Source organism: Rhodnius prolixus, unplaced genomic scaffold (assembly GCF_049639745.1).
Source record: "Rhodnius prolixus isolate KJV_2025 unplaced genomic scaffold, Rpr scaffold_4, whole genome shotgun sequence".
Classification (NCBI taxonomy): Eukaryota; Metazoa; Arthropoda; class Insecta; order Hemiptera; family Reduviidae; genus Rhodnius; species Rhodnius prolixus.
The window spans coordinates 20,164,529-20,191,316 of NW_027411614.1; the positions used below are offsets into that span (position 1 = coordinate 20,164,529).

At 34.1% G+C, this 26,788-nt stretch overlaps 2 protein-coding genes across 10 annotated transcripts in view; one reads left to right on the forward strand and one right to left on the reverse strand.

The window, feature by feature from the left end:
• stai (stathmin) overlaps window positions 1-26,788 on the reverse strand; it is a 52,982-nt gene that overhangs the window by 8,435 nt on the left and 17,759 nt on the right. For 5 of the 9 annotated variants that reach the window (XM_074130450.1, XM_074130442.1, XM_074130448.1 and 2 more), the window contains exon 4: window positions 4,061-4,144. The exons of 2 other annotated variants lie outside the window; for them this stretch is intronic. In XM_074130450.1, the coding sequence (XP_073986551.1) occupies window positions 4,061-4,144 (84 nt within the window). Of the gene's footprint in view, window positions 1-4,060; window positions 4,145-5,100; window positions 5,249-26,788 lie in introns of those variants that run through there. 2 more of the 9 variants (XM_074130451.1, XM_074130445.1) reach the window with 2 other exon arrangements.
• Window positions 21,061-23,349, forward strand: LOC141455434 (uncharacterized). Its single transcript, XM_074130512.1, has one exon. It carries the CDS (start codon window positions 21,775-21,777, stop codon window positions 23,347-23,349), a length of 1,575 nt encoding a protein of 524 aa, XP_073986613.1. The 5' UTR covers window positions 21,061-21,774.

The window sequence follows — 26,788 nt, forward strand, 5'->3', positions numbered from 1 at the left end:
AACTCAAAGAAAATGAAGTATTTTCAAAAGATTTACCAACTGTTTGTTAAAAATTAAAATTATTTTTAAAATAAGGTGGAAAAACGAAGTCATTGCAAATGCTTCACTAATATAAAATGCTGAAGAGAAGTGATGACTAGATATGGTGCGATAGAAGGAAATCTAAAAGTTATTTTATCAACATCCAGTATATTTACTAACTGTTTACAAGTAACTCAAGTTGTCATTAATAAAAAAAAACTTTTAAAATAATGCACACAAATTTAACTGCCTTACTCGAAAGGTTGTACAAATATCAATTTGATTGACATTCAGACTGTTGTATTATTTGAAATTTACGAGTAATTAAATTCATAAATAAACTAACGCTACTTTCATTTATTTAGATATTTCATTTACTACACCATCGCAAAGTGCAAATATGATAAAAACTGTCAGAAATCCATTTATTTTTTACATGTCAAGGTTTATAATACCTGCAGTAACTCTGCAGAGATTAAAGGTGAGAAATTTAAATATATATACATTTATTATAAACACTTATTATAAAAACAAAGAATGTTCTAATTCGTCCAAATTAAAAGAGGATAAAAATTCACATTTAAATTTGCAAGCTGTAATAATTTATTTAAACAGTTCGAACTTATAAATAAATATAATATATAGAGAATTAGGGTTATTATTGACTTATTCTCAAAGTAGCGTGTGACTGGAATACTAAGAGATGGATAAGGTACGATGAATCACTTTCTATACAGTTCTCTAAAAATAAGTAACTTTTTTACTGCCCCTTAAAACTAATGTCCCACACAAAATTACTTAAAATTCTAGTACTTATGAAGGGTAAGGTAATCTAAATGTGACTCTGTAAATAAATAAAAGATATAAGAATAAAAAATAATTACACTTGTGCAAATTAGAATGTTTTATCGATTGCATAATGGATGAAAGAATCGTTATTTAACTATAATCAATTATTTTGAAACGCAATCTATTTTTAAAATTAAAATTAGTTCCTTTTATACTACTGTAATGAGAGTGTTTTCAGCTTTTCCTGAGATCTACAGCCTAAATATGCGAACATTTACATTACAGGAAGGTAATCTAAATGTGACTCTGTAAATAAATAAAAGATATAAGAATAAAAAATAATTACACTTGTGCAAATTAGAATGTTTTATCGATTGCATAATGGATGAAAGAATCGTTATTTAACTATAATCAATTATTTTGAAACGCAATCTAAGCACAGTATTTACTGCTCTCATCAAACAAATATGTACGAAAATTTAAACGTTGCCACATTAATCATGAAAAGTTCTCCGACAAATGAACACAACATATTCATAGCCACTTCTTAATCTCCACTAATGTAATGTATAATATATGTAATAAAGTATATTCTATAAAGTGGTTTCAATGAATTTTATACTTTTGACTATAAATTAAATCTTTTATCATTACGTTTTAAAAAGAAAGGTATATGGGAAAATAGATTGTACTTCCTCAACCTAAAAAACTACCCTGAAAATGATTAAATTTTCATCAGTGTAAGTTTTTATTTAACTTCATCACGAATACATTACTACATACATATATGTAGACTCTAAAAATTATACTGTACATTTCGTAAATTTAGCACTTTGTACCTTTATTAGTACAGGTTTTAAATAATAGTATTAAATGCAAGCTTCACTGCTTCACTCATTTCATTGTCTTGGGTAAAAAAAAATGCAGTTTTCTATAGCTTTTCCTCTAAAAGTCGAACTACTATAACCATTCTCTTAGCTATAACCAGGTGTTCATTGTTACAACAGCAACTAATAATTGTTATGCAGTCAAGAAACATCCATGTTCATCAATGTTGCGTACAACTTTGTGAATCTAAAACTTAAATTATGAATACTTATCTAACTTGGCGCTCTACAACTCCCGACGTACCCATTTCTCTCCTTCCCATTTCAACCTCCCTCCAACCTGACCAGCCCAACTAAGCCTCGACAGCTTAATCGTTAGACGATGTCTGTTACTGCGTATAACATATAAAAATCTTTTTTTTTCTTTTTTTTCTATTCACATCTCCGTCTTTTACGTCAGTCGCCAACTATGCGTTACGAATATTTTTTTTCTTTCCAAAACACAGTTTCTTCCCATCGCTTGAGGATAAGCCAAGCTGCGAAGTATTTGTCAGAAGTGAGCGAATAAAGCTTCATTTTCTTTTCGTTTTTCTCTTCACAGAAGACTGCTCTTCAAGTATTTAATCAAACAAAGTAGCATCTATAAGTAGCCACGATTCTTCTACCAACTAAATATTATTGGAGCGAGATAACTCCACGTTAAGTGAATTCTCGCTCCTTTTTGAAAACTACAAGAGCCAATTTGAATCAAAGGTTCCTCCATTACATCTTCTAAACATATATTTCTAGTTCACGTCAAGGCCCAAAGGAGTAGCACCTTTTTTTGAAGGGCAAGAAAGACCTTTTTCATTTCAGGCAATGATTCTACAATATTCGCTTAGGCCTGTTTTTGGACGAATTTATTACATATGGAACTGATAAATACAGTCAATTAAAAAATGTATTCTCCCACCAGCAGTAGAAACTTGTAGGTCTAAAGTAAAACATATTTACCTCTGGAAACCTTTTACAGTACACTTAAGCTAAGTTGGCAACTTAAGATGACATAAATGATCTTACAACGCATAGAAACCTCGAAACTACTCTAAAACTTCATTATGAGTTCTAAACGATTTCTCGATTTCATATAAAATTATAATGGAATGTAACTAAAATAAAACATACTTTATAACAAGGATGAGCAACACGCGGCCCGCCAAGCATTTCTAAAATTGAATTTATTTTATCGACTTTCTCCCATCAATATATTGTTATAAAATTAATTATAATAAAATGGTCGTACATACTAAACCGAAATATTTTTTTATGGCGAGTTACTTGTCGACGACGTTTTTAAACATGCAATACGAACGCGCAGCGTCTGCGCGATTTTTTTATGACGAGATACACACTTGTCGGTGACTTGTTCAAACATGCTATACGGACGCGATGCGTTTCGTACGAGTTAATCTATGTGCGGCCCGCCAAAAAAAATTAAAATTTGAATTGGCCCATTGATTAAAAAGGTTGTTCACCCCTGCTTTATAAGATCTTCAGAGCTAATTTACAAAGTAATATTTTTACATTAGGGTTGGTGTGTCTTCTGTCTTGTCTGTTCTTGGACTGTCCATGAACAGACAAGACAGAAGACACACCAATTTTGTAATATAAAAATATTACTTTGTAAAGGTCGAAAGCTCGGCAAAATAAATTTTACTGGACTGAAATGGCAATTATTTTTTCATCCTATTGGAACTATGAATCAGTCACCAAAATGAATGAACAACAATTACTTTATAAGTGTTAGTTCTTATTTAAATATTGTAAAAAATCTGTTGGAGAAATGCTCGGACTTTTTTAATGAACTCTTTTTGAGAAGTAAAGCGTTTCTTTCTCAAAAGAAAGTGCAGATACAGTTATAGTTTAACAGATGATAGTCTGGTTAAAAACTTAAAAAAAACAAATCTTTAATAGTCATCGAGAAAAATTAAAAACCTATCCAGTAAATCGCTGTTTGGAATATCGATAACATCGGATCCTTTAGCGAAGAGATTCAATTCAATTTCTCCGATTTTATGTTAGATTCAAAAATAATGAATTCCACTGATGTTCAATAAACTATTACTGACAAGAGAATCTGTAACAAAATTGAACAGAAAATTTGTCTGAACTCAATTCACAATAAAGTCTCGATTCTTTAAACAGTCTCAATGGCATAGTGCCTTCCACCTGACTAAGAACTCAAGGAAGGTAACAAAATGACCAAGGTAAGGGAGTTTTTTTTTACAAGGGCGGCATATCGACCACGGGGCCAGTCCAGCCGCCGGCGCCTTAGAGTCTAGTGTTCAATCAAACTTTCGCTTACTCAACACACATTCAAAATATTCTAATTAATTAATTTAATAAAAATCTCACAGCATCTCTTACTCGCAAAAAAAACTTACCTACGAATTTTACTTTCTTTGGTTGTTTAGTTCTTGGCTTATTCTTAGGTTTCTTGGCGATGGGTGACAGCGCCCATTTTTGACCTGGAACACGGAGCCAAAAAGAGAAGAAGATTGATTCATCCCCATAAGTTATTTGGTACCTAATTTCTTCGAAGTATTTCAAGGCTCGACAGAATTTAAAAATTCTTTATAAAAACATTATTTTTATTAATTAAAACGTGCAAATTTCCTTTTATGTAATTATGGTAATAAAAACGAACTAAAAACTTTTAATTTATGGTGAAAAATTTTGAGAAAGCAAACTTTGTAAAGCAAAAATAAGATTCTAAACTATTCCGGCCAGAAAAAAAAATGCTCATAGAATACTAATTTCTTCAGGGCGTTTCCCGATATGGTAGAGGAAGGCTATTCTCCCGGTTGGTTACCCGAGACTACAAGACTTATCGACCATTTTTGCTACCGTACTTCTATTCAAACATAACTACCCTTCACCAATACTAATACGATAACTGGAATAGCCTTCAAATACGGCGGGGGAAGGGATTTATATAGGAAAAAAGTTAAAAAAGCTACCGAAGGACAAAAGTGGCGGCTATATAAATATCAATGAATCCAATTAAATATTGACCAACTATCAAGGCCCAATCAATATTAAGGGAAATTAAAATTAACCAAAATTTTGAAAATTTCTTGAGTTTCCTTTTATTAAACTTTGTAAGCTTCTTTGTAATTAATTTCCTTCAAAATCTTTATTTGGTTTAAATGTAAAAAAATATTTAAATTTATACATTTGTTTTATCACAAACATTTCTTTGTTTATACTGATATTTTCAAATACGATTTAATACGATTATTTCATATATCTGTATCAAGATATGAGAAAACTCAAATAGTAATGCAAAAAGTAGTTTTTTTTCATTTACACAAAATATTTGGTACTAAGTAAAAAATTAAAACGCCACTATTTATCCCAATTATCGCTTACCGAATCTAATTTCATTTTAAACACGATAAAGATCTAAAAAAATATTATTTACCTGGCGGTGCCTTGCACGAACGACAAAAGCAATGTAGTACAGAATCAGTGACCAATCCAACAAGCATGGTGTACCGAATGGAACTGCCGCCTCCAGCGTTTCTGAGCGCTGCCACCCCCGAATATGTAGCAATCAATAATACCGCCCCTCTTCAAGACCACCCTTAGAGGAATCAACCCGCCAAGACTCACTGGGATCTCCCGCTCTACCGTCAACGTCCACAAATACACACAACGGCGGACCAACAGTTGTTCAGGAAACTTCTTAATAAGCTTCTTTCCCTCTACAATATTTCATCTTAATATAAATAAATATTTTATTTGGAACAATAAATAAGTAGCGAGTAATGCAGAGATGCGAGATTTACTTGTTTTATGTTACTGATTTTTTTTTAGAACTCGCATCAACCGAGTTGAAAATAGACATAATTAAAAAAAGAATAGTTTTTTTTTTTACTTACACTAAATCTATCAGCAATTTTTACCCTTGCATGAATTCGTACAAGTTAGAAGTGAAAACGTTACCCTCGTTTTAAATGCTCAACCATATTTTACAAAAACAAACAAATAAACTCATTACAAACTGAACCCACACTTCACACTCATACAAAGCTCTCTCTCTTAAAAGGATTTGTTCTGTGTTAGACAAGTAGAAGATATGTGGACCATTTATTTACTGCAATACTGGAAATAGCTTTCAACATTTGAAAATAAAAAGAAAAGCAGCTGGTTTTTGGAAAGCAATTAACAGTTTCACTCAACCATACAGTCCACTTAAAAAGCAATTTAAAAAAATATAGAGAACAATTATTCCAAAACCTATAAACCAATTTATACTGCAAAGATAAAAAGTTATGTCAGGATATGCTCAGAAGTAGTTAGGTTAGTACCATCAGTTTTCCTTGGGTTTTCACTTCATAGGAGCCTTCTTACAGCTCACTATCCGGTGATGAGCCATCTTTTCGAAGGCTCTGGGCGCCAATGATCACAAATATTCCAACACAAATATAAATATAAATCAAGCAAAGAAATGTAAATATTTTTAGAAAACTAAATATGTCAAAGTTAAAAATTAAAATACTAAAAGCGGATTTCCACATTTGAACTTTTGCTTCAGAGAAATTTAAATTTCTTTGCCATTCTCATTCTGCGCTGCCACACAGCGCATTAGTGCCCTATTTACAAGAATTTCTCTGATCAGTAGAAATCAGGAGGAAGATAAACCTTCCTTTTTTAACGAAGTACATGAAAGCATGTCGTCTGAAGTACATCTAATACCTGAAGAAGCTTGAAAAAGCTTAAGTATCAAATACTTATCTACTTTAACTTACACTACTGGTAACATAATAGAAGATTTTTAACTAAAAAATCTAAGAACCCTGAGTTGTAAAAGATGGTTTTCTACAAAATGGTCTGCGGCTGCATTTGTCTAAAATGGAAAATTACATAATAAATAATCTTTTAGACAAAATCTACCAACCGAAATTGTCACTCACTTTACAGACTCCATTTTTCAGTTTATTTTTTAAATTTTCTAGAAAACGGATAGAACTTTTCTTTTTTTTTTAATTTCCTATGGCTCAAATCATAATATACGTACACGCAGATAGATCTAAAAACTTCGATTTGAATTTTTTTCCCCCTGGAAAATAAAATGGATTAAGCTTTCTTTTTAAGTGCAATTTAAGAGTAATGAGTTATAGCAAGTTTATGGCTTTTAGAGATTTTTCTGCGAGGAATAGTTTCAACAAAACTTCAATTACATAAATTGTGGTAAATAGCAATTAAGTAATTGTTTCACACCCGACTAATCGAAGTGAAAGAGTGAATTCCAATATAACAACGTCCATGTCGTAATGAGGGAAAAAAAAATCCATAATGTTGTAAAACCAAAAAGGAATTAAAGTTCTTATTCCTTGCTGAACAGGTGGATGTGTGATGTAATGGAGGCTGTTCTCTTGTTCCCTTTACAAGATTCTCTGGAGACTCCACAACCTCTTGCAGTGAGTTCTCCCTCTTGGCTTTCTTCCGGTTCTTGCTTGTAATATCAGCAAATCATTTCCTATTTTTGCTTTAAATTTTATTTTAAAACAGACGCAAATTTAACGCTGTGCTCATTTGTTTCATTATGGTGGACAGGCGAACGAATTTAACCTTATTAAAACATTTAAAGCTTTATTTCAATGAATAATCATTTCTTAATGTTATTCTGCATTAGGCTGGAAACATAGTGGAGCGGCGGGCAAAGCGGCGATGATAGCGAAGAGCAAAGCGGCAAAAACAAAAACTAGAAGTAGATAGAGTTGCTCTATCTTCGCTTTGCTCGCCACTATGCGCGGTCCCATATGTTTACTTGTGTTTGATTTCGCCGCTTTGCTCTTCGCTATCATCGCCGCTTTGCTCGCCGCTCCACTATGTTTCCAGCCTTAGATTCCTCACATAAAAACTATAGATTAACTTCCAATCAATTAATACAGAATTTACTTCAGGAAGCGCATTTTTTCTTACAAGTCAATATTCTTAATGATTGCTTTCGTTTACATTCAAGTTCAATTGGCCCACTCGTTAATTAATAAGAACCCCTTAAGGGGAAGTGGATTAGCTAATTCTTCAGGGTACTTGGCGTCCCTGCGGGTATCCCTGCCTAACAACATGAACATGAGCAACATATACTGTTACACTCCCATTACATTTACACAGTACACATAGGGCATAGTCATCTGTACAAGGAGGGGCTTATTAGCTCGGAACCGTTGTGCAGATTGTGTCAGGATGAGGAGGAAACGGTCTCTCACTGGGCTGTTCGATAGCGTTGCAATCGAGTGATTGCGCTAAGAAACCTGTGGATCTTAGAGACCAAAGGAGATAGTAGCGCAAAAAGAACTAAGTAGGGAAAGTCCTCAACCTCTTTAGTAGGGAAGGTTTCATCTACTAGATCCAAAGGGGATCCAAATAGGCCTCTTTTGGCTGCGGTGCCGTGGGGCATAGGTCCAACCTCGATAATCTAAACTAGTTAATAAGAACAACTCACATTGTTCTTGTTGATTGTCATATTCATTTTCATAAAATTCGAACGTTTTTAATAGAATATATAATTATTTTAACACAAAACTTATATTTTTTTATGCTATTTAAGAACCACATTGCCTTAGAGAAATCATCTCTAATGTAATCTAAATAGAAAAATAGAATTAGTGCTTTTGGAAGCATAAATCTATAAAAATAATTACGCCTAGAATGAACTCAGTAAATATGAATGTATTAGTTGACATTAATTCTAATGGTAAGGATCAACGTTTTCTAATATTTTTACAGAAAATTGCCAGAGGAAGTTAATTTAAGAGAAAGAATATCGTAAATAAAAATAATAATAAGGCAATTTAAAATAACGAATGGCAGAATGCGACTTGCTGTAACTGGGTAGGTCACGGTAGGTGGGTGACAAATTTTTGTAGTAACTAGATTTAGCAACAAGATATAAATGCATTGCAGGGGAATTCCCCTTCCACCAAAAAAAATTATTTTGTGAAATTTTCAGAGCTTTTCTTAAATCAGTAACTTTTAATGAATTGTATACAAACTTAGAAAATTTCTTAGGTGGGCAAATCCACAATGAAGGTTGGTACCAGTGTCTGTTGTTAATGATCTATTAATTATAGTATCAACTTCAGTAATAAGTCAAGATCTCTTTAGAAAATCACTTTTTTTCCGGAAAACACAATGACAGAGTGGAAAATCTGAAACGTATAATAATTAAGAAAAAAAAACACTCTGATGACACATCCTTAAACAATATCCGCTATTTTTCTTGAACAATATCCGCTATTTTTCTTGAACAATATTCATGGCCGCAATTGTTTATTGTTATACTTAAAAACAAAAAAAAATAGTTCTAAGACGAACTTTGTGAAGAAGGAAGGTTCATCTTCTTCTGATTCTTTTTCTTTAAACAATTAAACCGAAATTTTAATATGCTTACATTTCTTACTAACAAAGTCTACGTTTAATTTTAATTATAATAGAATCATGGAGCAATTATAATATTTAACAAATCAAGAATTAATAATCTACTCAAAATTACCGAAGAAAATATATTGCTTGAATTGAATACCATTAAATATAATTGGATAAGTGCACGAACACGCTAGAGATTGGAATAAGGTAATTACTAATTAAATTGAAATTATTTACCCAATCAATACTATTCCAAATACGAAGTATTTGTTGAATGCATCTTATTTCTTTGATTAAATAAAATATTTAGTTATGTGTTCAGAAAATTAATTAATAAATTACAACTGATACTGTAAGAATAAACAAATATTAGTTTCGGCAGATTAATAACAAATATGACGTACATGCATTTTCGCGTCGTTATTTCTGGTGGTATATATAATCGCTGTAAGACGCACCTGATTGGTTGAAATTAATTTCATGGTGCAAATTGATTGGTTGAATTTGTGAGTGAAATTATATCCACTTGAAAGCTGAATGTATCCACCAAGTTTGTACTCGCTTTTTATTCTTTTCCTATTCGCTAGTTAATGGGTAACTATTATTAAATATGCCTTTAAATTAAATAAATTTAATTTCAGACTTATTCTATTAAATTATTTTCTCTAAATTAAGTAATTTATTTCCATTATAATTATTAACCCTATCTGCAATATTGCTTTTAATTTGTTTTTTATTAATGCATTACTTTTTTATATTCAAAAAAATAATATGAAGTTAACAAAGTTTTCTTTGTAAGTTTAAGGTTTTTATAGTGTATTTTTTTTACTTATATATTAATTTATTTGTGTTAATTATTGGACATTTCTAATTTTTTATTTCATCTTCAGCACAAGATTTCATCCTTGTTCTTCGTTTGAGTAACCTATTTTGTAAATATTTTCACATTTTGTTTAATGAATATTATCAATAAATTTACACAATTTTAAAGGCTGGAATAAGGCATAAAAAGACGCTTAGGTGAACAGTCCACATTAGTTTGAAAAGAGGCTCATTATTTAATATCTTATTTAACCAATTTTGAAAGTTCTAACGCGTGAAATAAAAACAAAGAATTTGTGAACGAGAACCTTTACCGAAGTTAGTTTAAGAGGGAAGTTTTTGGCAAAGTGGCAAGTTGAAAATGAAAATCAATATTTACAATGTCAACTCTTCACCGTTTCCCTAAATTACATCGAAGGACTTATTCTTTTTCGGTCAATAATGACGTATTCAAGGGTGAAATTGCGTAAAACTAGTAATAATCTGGGGGCTTGAAACTCACATGAGTTGCTGTCTCTCACAGTAAATATAATTCTAATATTTGGACCATTTTTTTCTACAAATACTGAACTTTAATGAACGAATTTCGAGATTTAATTAACTGTTTTCAATTTTAACGGCCCTAATTACCCTAAATTTCCTCTTCCCTCGAGAAAATGTTTCAAATAGAAAAATACAAGCAATTAATTATAATTAGCACGTCAAGTTTACATGAAAATTGTTCAGAACATTTCCGACAATTCAGGAATATATTCCGTAAAAACGCATTTTCAGTTTACTGATTTTATTCAAATTTCTAATTCTAACCAAGCTAAATAAACGCTTTACTTCCATAAAAAAAAAACTAACGATTCTAGATCAACACTTCATTTTTTTCAATCAATTATTAAGATAATTGATTTAAGAAAATTAGATTTACATATTAATAGAAGGAAGGTGCCACTGAATTTAAATGTAAATATGAATTTTGATCTGAATAAATTTGAATTAAATTTGATATACAAACTTACATTATTTTTATGTCTTACATTTTAATAATTATCAAAGGACTTGAACACAAATTGAGCAGAAAATCATCATTCAATTTAAATTTATGTTGCTCATTTGAAAAAAAGTCTTTGTTAATACTAATCATTTGTGGCTAGTTTTTTGTGCTCTTATTAGCAATATGTTAGCAATTAAAGTTTAAACTAGTTATTTTGAGTTTACATTGTAGTTAAAACTGTGGTTAGAAGTACCGTAGTTTACGTGGCACGAAATTCATCCGCAGAACGGCACCACCATGTCTTCAATTGATCCTAGTCCACCGAGACTAGACTAACAGACTAGACTTGTAACCAATCATTCCTATTGAAATTTAATTATTTTAACTACTACGCCTTTTTGCTCGTTTTTATTTATTTTTATTTTTTAATATTTTGAGAGGGAAAACAGAACTGTTTAATAGTCTGTATCGAAAATTTAAATTAAATTTCAAAAACACAAAAATAATGTTAGAGATTCTCTGTCGGACAGAATGCTTCTGAAGCTCCTCGAAGGAGCGTTCAGTAAAAAAGTGTCCAGTTTTACTGAGAAAGAAAAGAAGCGACAATAGTCGTAAGTATTTGGTTGAGTAAATTCTTTGTCCTGGCTAGATGATTTGAATAGGATATTGGCGTTTAAACACAACTAAACCTCAAAAGCATTTCGTCTTATAACTTCTGCCAAGATAAAAGCTAATTTCTTGCTTAATGACTGCTGCCAAAATTTGCAGCTTTATTTTAAATTTGTAAAGTGTACGGGCCTGCAACTTATGGTACTTTGAGAGAGCGAAAAAATCCTTGATTGTTTCACTTAAGGCACCCGAATATATAATTTCAGATGTGAAACTGATTTCGCAAAGTTGACAGAACCATTAATTGTCCAGGCCATTTGGAAAATTAAAAAAATAATGCCCTACAACAAACAGACAAAATGTAAAAATGTAATATACAAGTTGAATAGAAATTCAGTAAATAACTAGCGAAGAGTTGGGGCTTGGAAGTATTATTTTATTATTTGGGAGGTTATTGTACATTTTATTTGGTTAGCCAGCTTGCCATGAACTCTAGTAATGGTATCCTAGCAACCATTCTGTAGACACGTCTCTTCTAGAACACCCCATGGACAAATAATATCTTTTACTTCCTTTTACTTCTAAACAAAAAGGAAATTCTGCGATCTTGGTGTCAAATTTTGGACTACATATTTATGATCCAAAACTGGAAAAAAGTGGTTTCCCGATTTTCTTTTTTGGAAAGTAACTCTATCACCAAAATTAATTGAAATTTAAATATTAAATTTAGGTGGCTGTGCATTTGAAATTATAATATGTGACATTAATTATTGTTATTTTAATTAAATCTTTAAGTCCTCTTTCTCTTTCTAAACCCACTTCATACTTCTCTAAAAGGAAAAAGGATATTGCCAATTTCAATTATTATTTTTCAAGTTTTGCCAAGCTTTCGATCTAAGACTTCTTCAGGGCTTATGTTTTCGACAATTATAATATTTTTTATGTTATTAAACATAACTAAGGTTGGTGTATCTTCTGTCTTTTCTGTTTAGAAGTACCTAAAATTACAAAATAAAAAAATATGACTGAAATTGGCAATATTCTTCTTTCCTTTTAGATTAAGATGAATCAGTCACCTAAAACGATGAACAGTATACATACTTTCTCCACTCCTTCATAATAAAACCAGCAAAAATTTGGGATAAGGAGATAAAAACTACAAAAGGAGATAAAATAGTCTGAAATTTTAGTACAAAATTAGTTTCAACAAGTTAGTAGTTTAAAAAAAACGGTAGTTTTCTACCCCTAACGTAATTTAATGGTTAAATTCTTGGCATCAACTCTAATGTGATAAGAGAATTTATTTGCAGTGGGTGCTTGCCAAAAAACTACAGTCTGGGAAGGGAAAAATAAATGTTTCTGAATACAACTTGTACACTAAAATGTATTGCACCAAAATCGGTGGTGTTTGTAACAAAAGGTTAAAATAAGTTGCGTACTTTGTCAGTTCATTATTTTTTTTAAATTTAACATTATCTTTCCTCTCTTGAGAATGGACAGTATTGTCCGGGAGTTTTTCTCGACGTTGCTCAAGCTTTCGATCGCGTCTGGCACTGGGGATTGCTTGCCAAACTCAAGAGCATCCTACCAACTACATATTTTCTCATCCTTCAATCTTACCTTACTGGACGCTTATTTAGTGTCGTCTGTGGAAATTCCTACTCTCCTTGTTACCCAGTTCGAGCAGGTGTTCCCCAGGGAAGTGTCCTTGGGCCTGTACTCTACACCATATACACTGCTGATATTCCTACCAATCCTCGTACCTTCCTTTTTACTTATGCCGATGATACGGCCATCCTCTCTCCTCATAAAGACCCGGTCCTTGCCTACCGCTTCCTCCAATCCCATATAGAATCTCTTGAGCCTTGGCTAAAGAAATGGAGAATTAAAATTAATGAAAATAAATGTAATTACATTACATTCTCCCTAAGGCGAACTATCCTTCCACCCGTTTACCTAAACCTCACTCCTCTTCCCACAACAGATTGTGTTAAGTACCTAGGACTCTTCATGGACAAACGCCTAACCTGGAATCCACATACTAGACTCAAACGGAAAGAACTGTACAGACGATACAAACTTCTCTCTAGATTTCTCGACAAGCGATCTAAACTCTCTCTACAGAATAAACGACTTATCTACACTATGATACTGAAACCTGCCTGGACTTACGGAATGGAACTTTGGGGCTCAGCCAAAGCTTCCAATATCTACAGAATCCAATCTTTCCAGTCAAAAACTCTCCGTCGAATCGCTAATGCTCCTTACTTTGTTTCCAATCATACCTTGCACCAAGATTTCCTTGTTCCTTATGTTTCAGAAGCTGTAAGATCCCGTTACTTTAAATTCCACACATCAATCACCTCACATCCCAATCCTCTAGTAGCTTAACTTACCACTCTACCAGGAAATCCTCCCAGGCGGTTGAAGCGCAGGTGGCCACGCGATCTTCTAAATGAAGTAAGAGCCAATGTACAATAGTTGGAACTGTACCACTTTGGGAGTTTCATCAATGGGTGAATTCTCCCCTCATGTATTCATGTATCTATTCCATTATCATGTAGTATCAGCTTCACTTGATGCAGAATTATTCTGCAGTTGTGAAAATAAATTTAAAAAAAAAAAACCATTATCTTAATACTAATAAGAGGAAACACTGTGATCGCTTTAAATTTTTAGAATCTAGGGTAATCTATGAGACACATTATTTGCAGCGAAACGATAAAATGTTTTCTTTTATTCAATATGTTGTATATTGCGTGAGTGAACAACAAAATTGTACGAACGAACCCCATTGGAAATGAATTCGCATTTTACACACCTAAGTTTTGGATCAGAAGATGGGCTACCTAGAAAAAAAGAAAAAAACAAATACGGAACACTCGCCAGAATTGTGTCATTAATTTTGGCAAGCTAGAATTTATTGAGTTGCTTTAAAAAAAGCAATCTTGCTAAAGAGGCTTTTTCATCATCTTTAGATTTTCTCTAAAATGTTTCCTACTTTTCTCGGAATCCCAGTTATAGAGCCGACTTTTCTCTACAATTCGGTAAAGAATTCATTGAAATCAGATAAATACGAAAGGAGATATAAAGGTTTGAATTGTAAAAGTATTTGCAAACATCCAAAATTTAACCTTCTATATCTCCGTAACAAGTATCACTAAAACATTGCAATTTATACCAGTTATAGAACTAACTTTTGTCTACAATTCGGTAAAGAATTCATTAAAATCGGAACAATACCAAAAGAGATATTGAGGTTTGAAATTTGAACGAATTACAAAACCTCCAAGATTTAACCCTTTATATCTCATAACCTATTACTTATTGTAAAATACTTTAATAATTAGCTCTAAGTTTTTAAGTGAAAAACCTAGTTTTGTTTTGAAGCATCTTGACCGTGAAAAAAAATTATTTTTACAAAATTTTAGTAAAAAAATAAGCAGGAAGCTTGGCCCTTTATATCACGTTTAGGTACCCCACCATGTATCGTACGACTGCAACATTCGCAAGAAGTATCCCTCCTTCACTTTTTTTTAAGATTCTCTCCGTAATGATCTAATATTTTTAAGGAGGTTTTCTGGGAAAGGGATATAGCTTCCCAGTAGCTGAAAGTAACATTTAATTATTAAATGATTATCTCCAAAATTATTTTTTTAATTCAGCAATGATCTAAAAATAAGATTTTCAAATAAATTAGTTGGTAGGTTTATTTTCCCTTTTTCTATACTGCTATTTATTGTTTCGTAGCATGCAATTTAAATATCATGTTTGCAGTGGCAGACTAAATCCAATATTTAGGTATGTATATATGGCGTCAGGTTTATTAAAATGAGAATGAATATATTTTCCTTCAGGTAAAGCTGCAAATATTAAACTAGGGGAATTTCCACGTTTGATATTATTTTATTCTCATCTTAAACTAAATAATTTGTCAACTATTTTTTTGTCTTTTTTTTTTTTTGTTAATATCAAATTTTAATGTAATTACCGAAATCTTGACTATTTGAATAAACAAAATTTGAATTTAGCTTTCAAACTTAATATTTACATTCCGCAACTATCATACTAAGAGGAGGCATGAGCAAAATTAGGCAGACAGCATTTCTGATATTTATTTTTTTTGTGCAACTTATTGCACTTTAATCTTTTGAATCTTGACGAATGATTTGAAAACGTCTGCCAATCTTTCAGCGAGGACCTGTGCCTTCATTATTCTTTTGGGCACTAGTAGAAAAAGTTGTGGTTAAAAACGCTTATTCGAGATTCACTCAACAAATCAGAGTTGATATACAGAAAAAGGAATCAAATATAATATCACCATTTAAGCAACATACTTTTGTTAGGGGCAAAATCCGATCTTTAACTCATCATGGTGATCCCCCAACATCTGCGCTCTTATAAAGCAGGCCAACCAACCGACACAGTAAGAGGACTGGACTTTTTCGCCGTGTGTAGGTATTCTTTAATCTCACTTCTTTCTATTTTACTGACAGTTGGATAAAGGGAGTCTACCAAAGATAAACTAGGGAGGTTGTTTGGGAGAGGTTGGGATATGAGCAAGATATCCCAGACTGAGGCTCCTCTCTCTTCCTAACCCAATTCAATTCGCGACGAAGAATAAATGGCACAGAGATGAATAAGTTGAAATCGGGATATTATAGAAATTTCAATACATCTGCTTGCGATGTTTACAAAAATACAAGGAAGATTCGACTCTTGGAAAAGCTCCAGGTGCTTGAGAACATTCATTTCCTGGAACCCACTCAGATCAGATTCTGAAGTTAAGTCGCAGTTCATTGTCATACCAACTAAAAAAACCCACATCCTTATGAGCACAGAAAATGTTCTGCATTCGCTTAACTTTTGTTGTCTTACAAAATAATCTGTTGAGATTTTATTAAATAGTAGTTCACCAAAAGAACATGTATGACAAAAGTGCGGTAAAAAAAGACCATATATTCTAGGCAATCAAACACCTGGTATGAGTAAATACCGTTATGAAGCTTACGAGGTTGTGACTTTTTGCCCTCCACCGATTCGTAATGTAACTGCGATATTTCAACAAATAATTGTTGTCCAAAAGTCCAAAATATGAAGATCAATAACTTGTAAGTTACACCCATTTGCACAGGAAATTTCATTTAAGTGCCCTTTTGTGTCAGGCACAAACTACATTATCGTATTTAATCTTTTAATTCAGGAAAAGTTATCAAATAACCACAACATTGATTAGTAGACATGAAGTCCGCTTGGAATATTATCTTCAAGTTTTTTCGTACTATTATGTCAAAAATGTAATTTCGAGCTTTTTATCACTCTTTTGGTTTCCAACAAAAAATAAAAGATGATATTTTTTGGACCACCATATTTGCCAAAACAATGACAATTACAAATTATGTTTCAAAAATTAAATAAAAATAGCAATCTAAAAAAACGTACATAACACAAGTGAAATGACACCTTGCAATTTACGCCAACCCCAAAGCCTCGAGAACTGTATTGAAACGAATGTCAAGGCATGTTCTCGAAACCTAAAAAATCCATTATGAAAAGAGCTACATCCGGATGTGTTATTTCGTTAAAACTCGAAATTTTCCTAACAATCCATTTAACCTTCATTAATAGTAATGTAAGTCTTACGATTACATTAAATTCCAGAAAAATATTTCACATAAAAGTAGTAGATCTACGCTTAAAATGTTCATTGTACAATTGATGCATTAAATTGAAACAAAATATAAGCGCCATTTTCAAGAAAATTCCAAAAGTTGGAAAATATATTCGGTAAAATGTCCGATTTTCTTCAAAATTGAGCATTTAACTCCGAATATGATTCTTATTATGATTAAGAGTGTAAGTCAGAACAATATACTGAAATGGTACATATGAGGAAAGCCTGACTTAACTACCTTTCCGGAAGTTCACTTAATCGAACAGATTTGCACGTAACGATTAAAGAAAATTCGTAGGAGCCGGTTTTCAGAAAATTGCATAAAAATTAAAAACTTGAATAAGGAGCAACATCCAGTTGATGGATTCTGTCCGAAACGTTGGTGAAACTCTGGTTGCACCTTAGTAAAAGATCAATTCTTAATTTTCTGCAATTTTTCATGTAAGTTACGTTGGATACAATACGACCAATTTTATCGGAGTACATCTAAACGGATAATTCATTTGAAAACTTCAATACTTTGTTTCTTACGAACAGTAAGAAAACATAAAAAAAGAAGACAATAGTAACTAAAATACTAAAATAAGACGAGAAATTGGACAAACAAATGCATTAACAGGAGCACTGCAGATGAAAGAGTGGAAGAGCAACTCCAGGAGTTAATGAGTACCGGCTGGAGAGAGAAGGACAGATTGGGCAGGAGTGGAGAGTAAAAATAGAGTGAAGTGATGAGTCAGCCACAGTCTGACGCCGCGCCGACGACGACCCCATGTCGCCGGCAGTACCTTTCATAGACGGCAGACCAGTCGTCGCACTAACGTCACAAAGCCATTCGCTAACGCGCATGCTCGTTTTTACCTTTTTTTTCTACATTACTGCACTTCAATACTGGTTGCAACTTCAATTATTCCAATTTTACTCTCATGCAGTGGACCGTATCTTTTGTTTTTCTCACTTCTACTCATAAATTAAAAATCTGTTGGAAAGACAAGCAAAAAGTTTGGTCGGATTTAATGGAAAATTATCGTACACCAATGATTACCAAGCTAATGTTGTCAATTAAGTTTGATGAGGATCCATTGAACGACAAATGACCTTCAAATAGCCTACAGCGATGAAGGGGGTCACCAACATTTGCAAGTATTCGGAGAAGAAAAAATCTACACCTTTACACATTGCTCAGGAGCTTATCTCAGAACTCCTAAGCCTAATTAAACAGACAGGACAGGAGGGACCCTCCAAGTCGCGGTGGAGTAGGCTTTCTGGACAACCCAAGAAAAATATATTCTAATTAGGCATTAGATAAAAATGCTAGCCAGTTCTGCCGTAAACATACGAGTATTCATATTATCCATGTGCTGGCAATTAAACTTGATATAACTATTTAGAACATCACTAAACGACGCTCCCAGAATGTCCCTAACTGTTAAGTGAGTGAAAAAATCGGGTACAGCATTCCAAATCGTTGTAGCTTTATGATTAAAATGCTAACAGCCTGTAATTAAGGAGACGTTTTCACCTTGTTGGTATCGAACAGAAATATAGAGAGATTTAAGGTTGTACGATTTTGTAGAAGTATTTGTGATTCTTTCACTCATTACCACTCATAAATTAGTAATAACCACTCGTTTTGACTCAGAGGGCCTCAAAACTGAGATTTCTACATACTCACAAATTAGTAACAACCACTCGATTTGTCTCAGAGGGCCTCAAAACTGAGATTTCCACACACTCACAAATTAGTAATAACCACTCGATTTGTCTCAGAGGGTCTCAAAACTGAGATTTCCACACACTCACAAATTAGTAATAACCACTCGATTTGTCTCAGAAGGCGACAAAACTGAGATTTCCACACACTCAAAAATTAGTAATAACTACTCGATTTGTCTCAGAGGGTCTCAAAACTGAGATTTCCACACACTCACAAATTAGTAATAACCACTCGATTTGTCTCAGAGGACCTCAAAACTGAGATTTCCACTGAAAACGTAAATATGTATAGCAAAACTTATATGACTGCAATACTTTTTCTACCTAGGACTTCTAAAAACAATTGCAAAGCTATTACTTGATGAATAACAAATTGCACTCAGAATTTTATTTAATATAAAACTGGACCTTGCTGTTGAAATCTCCTACTATTTGGATTTAAAGTTTAAAAGAAATGTAAAAAGAAAAATATAATCCTATTTAAATAGAAAAGGCTTATTAACAGAATACAAAAGACTCAATCAAGATTGAGTAACCTGGTTTAGATACGGATATTTTAAATACTAAATAAAAATTATACCTTCTATTTAAAAACAAATAACCTGTAGTGCAGCGAGGGAGTGACCTAAAACCGGTTTATCTTTCACCACCGGACATTATTTACCGTTAGCAAACATCTGCTTCACTTTTCTGCATTCTATTTGCACTGTGCTTGCATTATATGTAACTTTTCTTCGCCAAATCTTGCTCATATTAACAAAGTAAACGATGGTTAAAAAGTTTTAATTTTTGCGATAGAGAGAGAAGTATTAATTTCACGCTGGCACACTTGCAAAAATGTGTACATTCGCAAATTTGGTGTGAAATACTAAGGTGATTTTCTCGGACATCAATGCTCATTAGTTGGACCAGTTACTGAGCGGATTAACAGCATAATTGCCATTTGGACATTAAATATTTTTTTGTTTATTGACTGTACAGCTAGTCCCTTACATTATCCTAAAATAGGCCATTTAGAGGGAAGCACAACAACCGCTCTTTCCTTCAGACAGTCTTTATGAAATGATATAAATAAAAGATCTTCATGAGAGCAATGAAATGCACTAAAATTAAAGAATACAAAACAAATTAAAAATCCAGTCGGTAGAGTTAAACAAATTAACTGGAAGATACTATCCAGAGATGCATTAAATAACTTATTTTAAGTAAACTATTCGTGAGTTGTTGTACAATTTGTTACGATTCTTTACGTATAACGTCTACAAAGTTCGTTAGTAAAAAATTATTAGCACGATGTGTAAAACACTCAGCTCGTTGCCCAGAGATAGTGCAGTCTATCGCAAAAGAAAACTCCCAGAGCCTGCCGGGGTTCACTGAAAAGATTCAAAGCACCAATAAATTCAAATAATATCTTTTAAAGATATTGGGTAATTAGCCAAACGGGGCAATGGAAATGGAAAAAGGTGACACACTACAAGGGGGGCTGCGAATCAGACACTAGGTACCATCCATAAAGATTCATAAGGAGAACAAAGGAAAGGATAATTACCTCAGGGGATTAATAGTCGGTTCTGGTAAAAATAAAGGAAATACGCAAAATGGCTATATAAATATTCAACATGTAAAGCACCTAAGAGACCGAGTGTAAAATACGAACTAATAAACAGAAACTTTATCTTAATAAATAAATAAATAATAAATCTCAATAAATAGAAACTTTTAAATATAGAATTCATTAATAAAGTTCTTTCTAGATAAATATTATTTCAAATTTTATTTAATTTAAAAATATTCTCATAACTAGTACCTTAATAATTATGTTTATTATAGATTTAGATCCTGTTATGACGCATTTAAAGCAATTAACTTTATTAATAGTAAAAATAAATAAGCGTAACTAATTAATTAAAACTTGATTGAAAATATAACCTCCTTTAAACAATCTCCTCAGGCAATATTATTAAATAAAAATAACAGTATCTTTTAAAAATTATAAAAACAACTTGAAGAAAAACAATCAACGATGGAGTTTTGCCAAGCTTGCTTCTCTACTTTCCTGGAATAAAAATTGTTTAACTTGATATAATAAAGATTATAATTAACAATTACTTCTAAATAAATCTGTCGTGAAAAATCTGCAGGCAAATAAATTGGCTAATAAGATAGATGTTTGGTAATTGTTTTCTGGGTGGAAGTCAAAAATTAAACGTTTGACTAGCAGCAGCCTTTGTGAGTATTTGAGGCATACGTCTTGTTTGTGGTGTCTATAGAATTCTAAAATGTGTTAAAGAGGGGGTAAATGCTAGTGCAAGCATGAGAGATAGTGACAGAAAATAAACTATCACAGATGGTACAACTTAACTATTCTGGGGCCTAATAAATGCAGGACCAATATTTGGAGGTCAATGCTGGTAAACCTCTGCATCACTGTACTAACTAATCGCCACCACTATCTACCACTTTATTAAATTGTTTACTAAGTAATAATACTTTTATATCGAATTCTAATAATTTCAGTCACTAACTCAACAGCCAATCAATTTGAACTATTTCAATGATTTCAACCAATAAGATGACGCGTCTAACAGCGTCGTCCATTATTTCTGATACCAATAAGTGAATCCTGCCACATCATCAGATGTTATTTGTAATTTACTTAATTTAATTTTTAATCATATTTAATGTTCTAAGAACAAATTTCATAATCCATAATCCATATGATCGTTTGAATAGTGGAAGTGTTTGTTTTTTGCTCTCTTAAAAAATAAGTAGTATTTAACTTATTTAATAACTGATTAAAGCAAAAACAGTAAATAGTGGCAACAGTGTTCGTGACAAACCTGTAAATATTGGAAAAAGTGTTTGTGAATTGTTTTTTCTTTTTATTGTTTTTCTCTTAATTATTTTAAACGGTGAGTATGTCTGCGGATAGTGGGGGCCAAGGGCCTCCGGAAAAGCAGAAGATAAGTGCAGATACATCAGGAGCCATGGGTAACAAAGTAACAGAAAGTTCTGACATCCAACTAGCTCCTCACAATACCCTAATTAATGTTATTAACAGTAACCAACGCGTTGACATGGAAATGGATTCTCAAACACAAATTAACCCAAATAAACGTCCAGCTGACTCTAATAATAATGGTTCAAGGAAAGTGCATATTTATGAAAATAAACTTTTGGTCAACCAAAGTAATGCAACAACAAAGGACGATTATATGAATAAAGCCTTAAATAATAGATATAAAATGAACGACAAAGGGCCCTATGTAGTGAACCTAGAAGGCAACCGCGGGAATCTGGGGAAAGTGCATAGAATGGCAGTGGGAAAGTGGCTATTGAAATCTACTTCCTCGCTTAGAGACAATATTATTGACATCGCTGTGAGCGGTAAAAACCGAATAAAGGTAACAACCAAAACTCCACAAGCAGCTAATAATCTACTGACACTGGAAACCCTTAAAGAGAGGGAAATAACAGCATATGTCCCCAACTTCAGGGTTCAATGCACAGGAGTCATTAGAGATGTGGACATCGATTTGGATGAGCAGGAAATAATAACGGAATTGATCTCCGCTGTTGCAGCTATAAATGTTCGAAGGGTGAGAAAGAGAACCTACAACCAAAATAACACAGTGCACGAAAAAACCCCGGTCTGCTTTGTAACATTTGACGGCCAGTCATTACCTGAATATGTTACATTATACGGAGCAAGATGCCGGGTCGATCCCTATGTACCTCCAATACGACAATGCAGAAATTGCTTGCGTTTCAGACATGCTGAAGACCAATGCCGTAGTAAGCCTAGATGCGACCATTGCTCTGAATCTCACACCATTCAAGAATGTACAGCAACCGAAGCGAGGAAGCCCGTCTGCGTACACTGTAAGGGTGAGCACAGATCAACCTACAAGGACTGCCCAGTAAAGCTAGCCCACAATGTTGAGGCTAAAAATAAAATCCTGAACAAACCCTTATTCTCAGCTGTCACCAAAAACAAGTACCAACTACTAACTGACACTGAAAATTTTCCACAATTACCGGACACCCACTCAACCCCTCAACCATTTAACAAATCAAAAAATTATAAAATAAACAACAAAACCAAACCTATAATTAAACCTATTATGTCCAAAGAGTATCGAGACAGCCTCAAACACTCGCCTGAATTGGAAAGCTCTGTACCTCTAAATGAAGAGGCGAGTGCACCAATCCTAACTAAGAAGCCACCTCAGAAAAAGGTTCTTAATCAAAGCAGCAACATCAACTACATTATAAATCTAATTGATAAAATAGATAGTCATCACTCCAACAGTGAGGAAATATTTAAACAACTCACTAATAGGTTAGAAGAAATTTTAATTGAAAATACTAAAAAAACAGCGGACCAAAACCCTACAATCACAGCTGCTACACGATCAAGTATCGTACCTTTAAACAATAATCCAACACACAGTGCAATAAGCCCAACCAACATTTCACAACAAACGACGTAATTCCACTCTGCGTTTATATGTATTCCCAATTCACGTCCCTACTAAATAATAATTGTGCAGTATGGTCCGCTTCATATAGTTGTCATCCCTTTTAATACGTTACCCGACTCCTTTAATGCTAATTGGCTGTTACAATGATCTCAGTGTTACAATTAAATATTTGTAGTATTTCAAGTAACAGAAATTATCTAGAGGCATATCTAAAAATTAACAGCATAGACATCGCTTTGCTATCTGAGACTTGGCTGAAAAATAATAAACCTTTTCATATCTCTGGCTACTCTACAGTCCGAGCTGATCGGGAAGATGGCTACGGAGGTTCTTGCATATTAATTAGAAATAAAATATACTTCTCTGAGCTTAGCTTTAACCGCAAATTTAATAATCGCTTCATTCAGACATGCGGAATTACTTTGAACTTACAAAATACAGAACTAAAAATCCTTTCCTTATATTGTTCACCAAAACACAAATTATCTTCCGATTTCTGGGTTTCATTAATGAGGAGCGTTAAACATCCTGTTCTTATCTGCGGCGACTTGAATGCGCACCATCAGAGCTATGGATGTGCGTTCGGTGACTACGAAGGCAGACAGCTGCTAGATGCAATTAATTCGGAAGACCTTTGTATTTTGAATGATGGATCCCCCACACTATTCAGTAGATTGGACTGGCGACCTTCCGCAATTGATATTTCTCTGTGCTCTCCCTCTCTAGTAACTAGATGTGAATGGAAAGTAATTGAAGAACCTTTCGGATCCAACCATCTGGGCATACGCATAGATGTAGACAAAACTAATTGCCAAATACCAGCCAATCAAAATCCCCACTTTAAAAAATGGAAATTGAAATCCGCAAATTGGGAGAAGTATACATTGCTGTCCGATCAGTTTCTCACCAATAGGTGTCTCTCCACCGAACCCTCCGCTAATTACAACAGTTTTATCAGTGCCATTCTCAAAGCCGCCGAATATTCGATACCTCAAGCCAAGCCTTATAAGGGATGTAAACCAAAATTCCTGAAAAAGCCGTGGTGGGACGATGAGTGCGACGAGGTCAGAAATGATAACATACAAGCATTCAAACAATTTAAAAGATTCCCGACTCTCTCAAACTTTATCAACAGCAGGAGATGTACAGCGATATGTCGCAAAATTTATAAATCTAAAAAGCAAATTAAATGGGTCGAGTTCTGTAACTCGTTTAATGCTCAAACGCCTATAAAACAAATTTGGGATGGGGTGCGGGCGCTCAGTCGTGGGGGCCCTTCCCCCCAAAGTGATGGTAAATGGCTCCCAGATTTCCTAGATTCTCTTACCCCAGAAACAGTACCTGAACTACCTCCTGAGATCCCCTCACGCCCCCATAGAATCAGTGTCCCTTTCAGTTATGGAGAACTGCTCCATGCACTAAAAACAAATGCGAATACCTCACCTGGAGTGGATACCATACACTACCCAATGCTCTTTCACCTGTCTGATACAGGAAAAAAGGTATTCTTGCGAATCATCAACGATATATGGATCAACCACATTCCAATTGAAGAGTGGAGTAAACAAATTGTGGTACCCCTGCTAAAACCAAACAAAGACCCGTCTGAGTTTACGTCATACAGACCAATAGCGCTATCATCGTGCGTGTGTAAGACCTTTGAACGCCTAATAAAAACGCGTCTTGAGTGGTGGATTGAAGCAGAAGGCAAGCTCCCGAGTCACCAGACTGGGTTCCGTAAGAAACGAAGCACACAGGATGCACTCTCCAACTTCGTAATGGACATCCATAATGGGTTCTCAGACAATATGTTCACTGTTGCTGCTAATATAGTTCTAACCAATGCGTACGACAACGTCAGCATTTCAGTCTTGGTTAAAAAAATGATAAACATGGGCGTTCCTTCTCGTATAACTACTCACATCTATAACCTATTTCATGAACGGCTGATATCAGTACGTCATAAAGGGAAAACATATGGGCCACGTCATACCCACAATGGATTACCACAAGGGGCGGTACTTAGTCCCATTCTGTTTAACCTATATACGGCGGATATGTGTACGACGCTGTGTCCTTCCATCAAAATTTCCCAGTTTGCAGATGATATCATCCTATATAGTAAAGCGAAGTCACTCAAAGCAGCCACTGATGCTCTGGATACGGCTATGTACGCTTTTAATGACTGGTGCATCAGTGTAGGCATGTCTATCTCTGATAGCAAGAGCAGTGTAACCATCTTCACGAGACGTAGAAAATATAATGCGACATCCCCGGTAGTTCTCGGGAGATGCAGTTTACGACTAGAAACAGTGATGAAAACTTTGGGAATGTATTTGGATGGGAAACTCCTCTGGAGGACTCACATAGAATATCTCATAGCTAAGTGTGAACAGAGTCTGAATATTTTGAGATTTATGAATCATAAAATGTATGGAGCAGATATAAAAATATCCTTGATGTTATACCGTCAGCTAATTCGCTCCAGGATTGATTACGGCTGCTTTCTCTATGGGGATTCCGCTTCTACACATCTCCAAAAGATTGACCGCATCCAACACAAAGCCCTTCGTATATGCCTGGGCGCTCTCAACTCAACCCCCATTAACGCCTTACTAACGGAGGCAAAGGAACCTCCTTTGAAAATAAGAAGGAACCTACTAGCCTCGCGCTACATCGCTGACAGACTGCCCTTGTTGAATCAACCCGTCATTCAGAAAATAAGCAGACTAGCTCCCCGAATCCTCACTGAAAGTTATTGGTATAAAAAAAGTACACCAATTCTTGTACATCAGTTCTGGTCTCTGTCGCAATTCATGCTGTCCCTACACCGGAGTACCCATCTCCCAACATTTTCTTTTGACCTTGAGTGTACACTGGGAGCTCCAGAATGTGTCATAACTAACTTCTACCAGTATGATAAAAGTATCTCTGAATCGGCAAATAATGAATACTTATCGGCAAAACTAAATGCCAGGTTCCCAAGTGCGTACTTCCTCTACACTGATGGGTCTAAATCCCCTGAAGGGGTGGGATGTTCAGTGTATGACCCGCAAACCAACCTCAGTAGACTATATAAGTTACACCGCCATGCCTCAGTCTTTTCGGCTGAACTCACTGCCATCAATAAATGCGCAAATCTAGTGGCCTCGACAGAGGCACAAACAGTTGTCATACTTTCTGATAGCAAGAGTGTGCTCAACAAGCTTAAATGCCCCGGGCATAAAGCCGATTTCACGGTGCTCGAAACTGTCCACCTCCTGAAGAGAGCGGGTCTTAGCGGAAAGAGAGTTCGATTGATATGGATTAGGGGCCACTCAGGGATAACTGGCAATGAAATTGCAGACTCTAAGGCAAAAGAGGCAATACGCCTGGAGAATCTAAAGCTCGAGAAACTGTTACCTTCAGATATAAAGAACTTCTCTAAACGTTCCTACTACAGGGCATG

Coding starts and splice junctions, on each gene's coding strand:
- LOC141455434 (XM_074130512.1), top strand. CDS start 21,775: ATGTCTGCGGATAGTGGGGGCCAAGGGCCTCCGGAAAAGCAGAAGATA.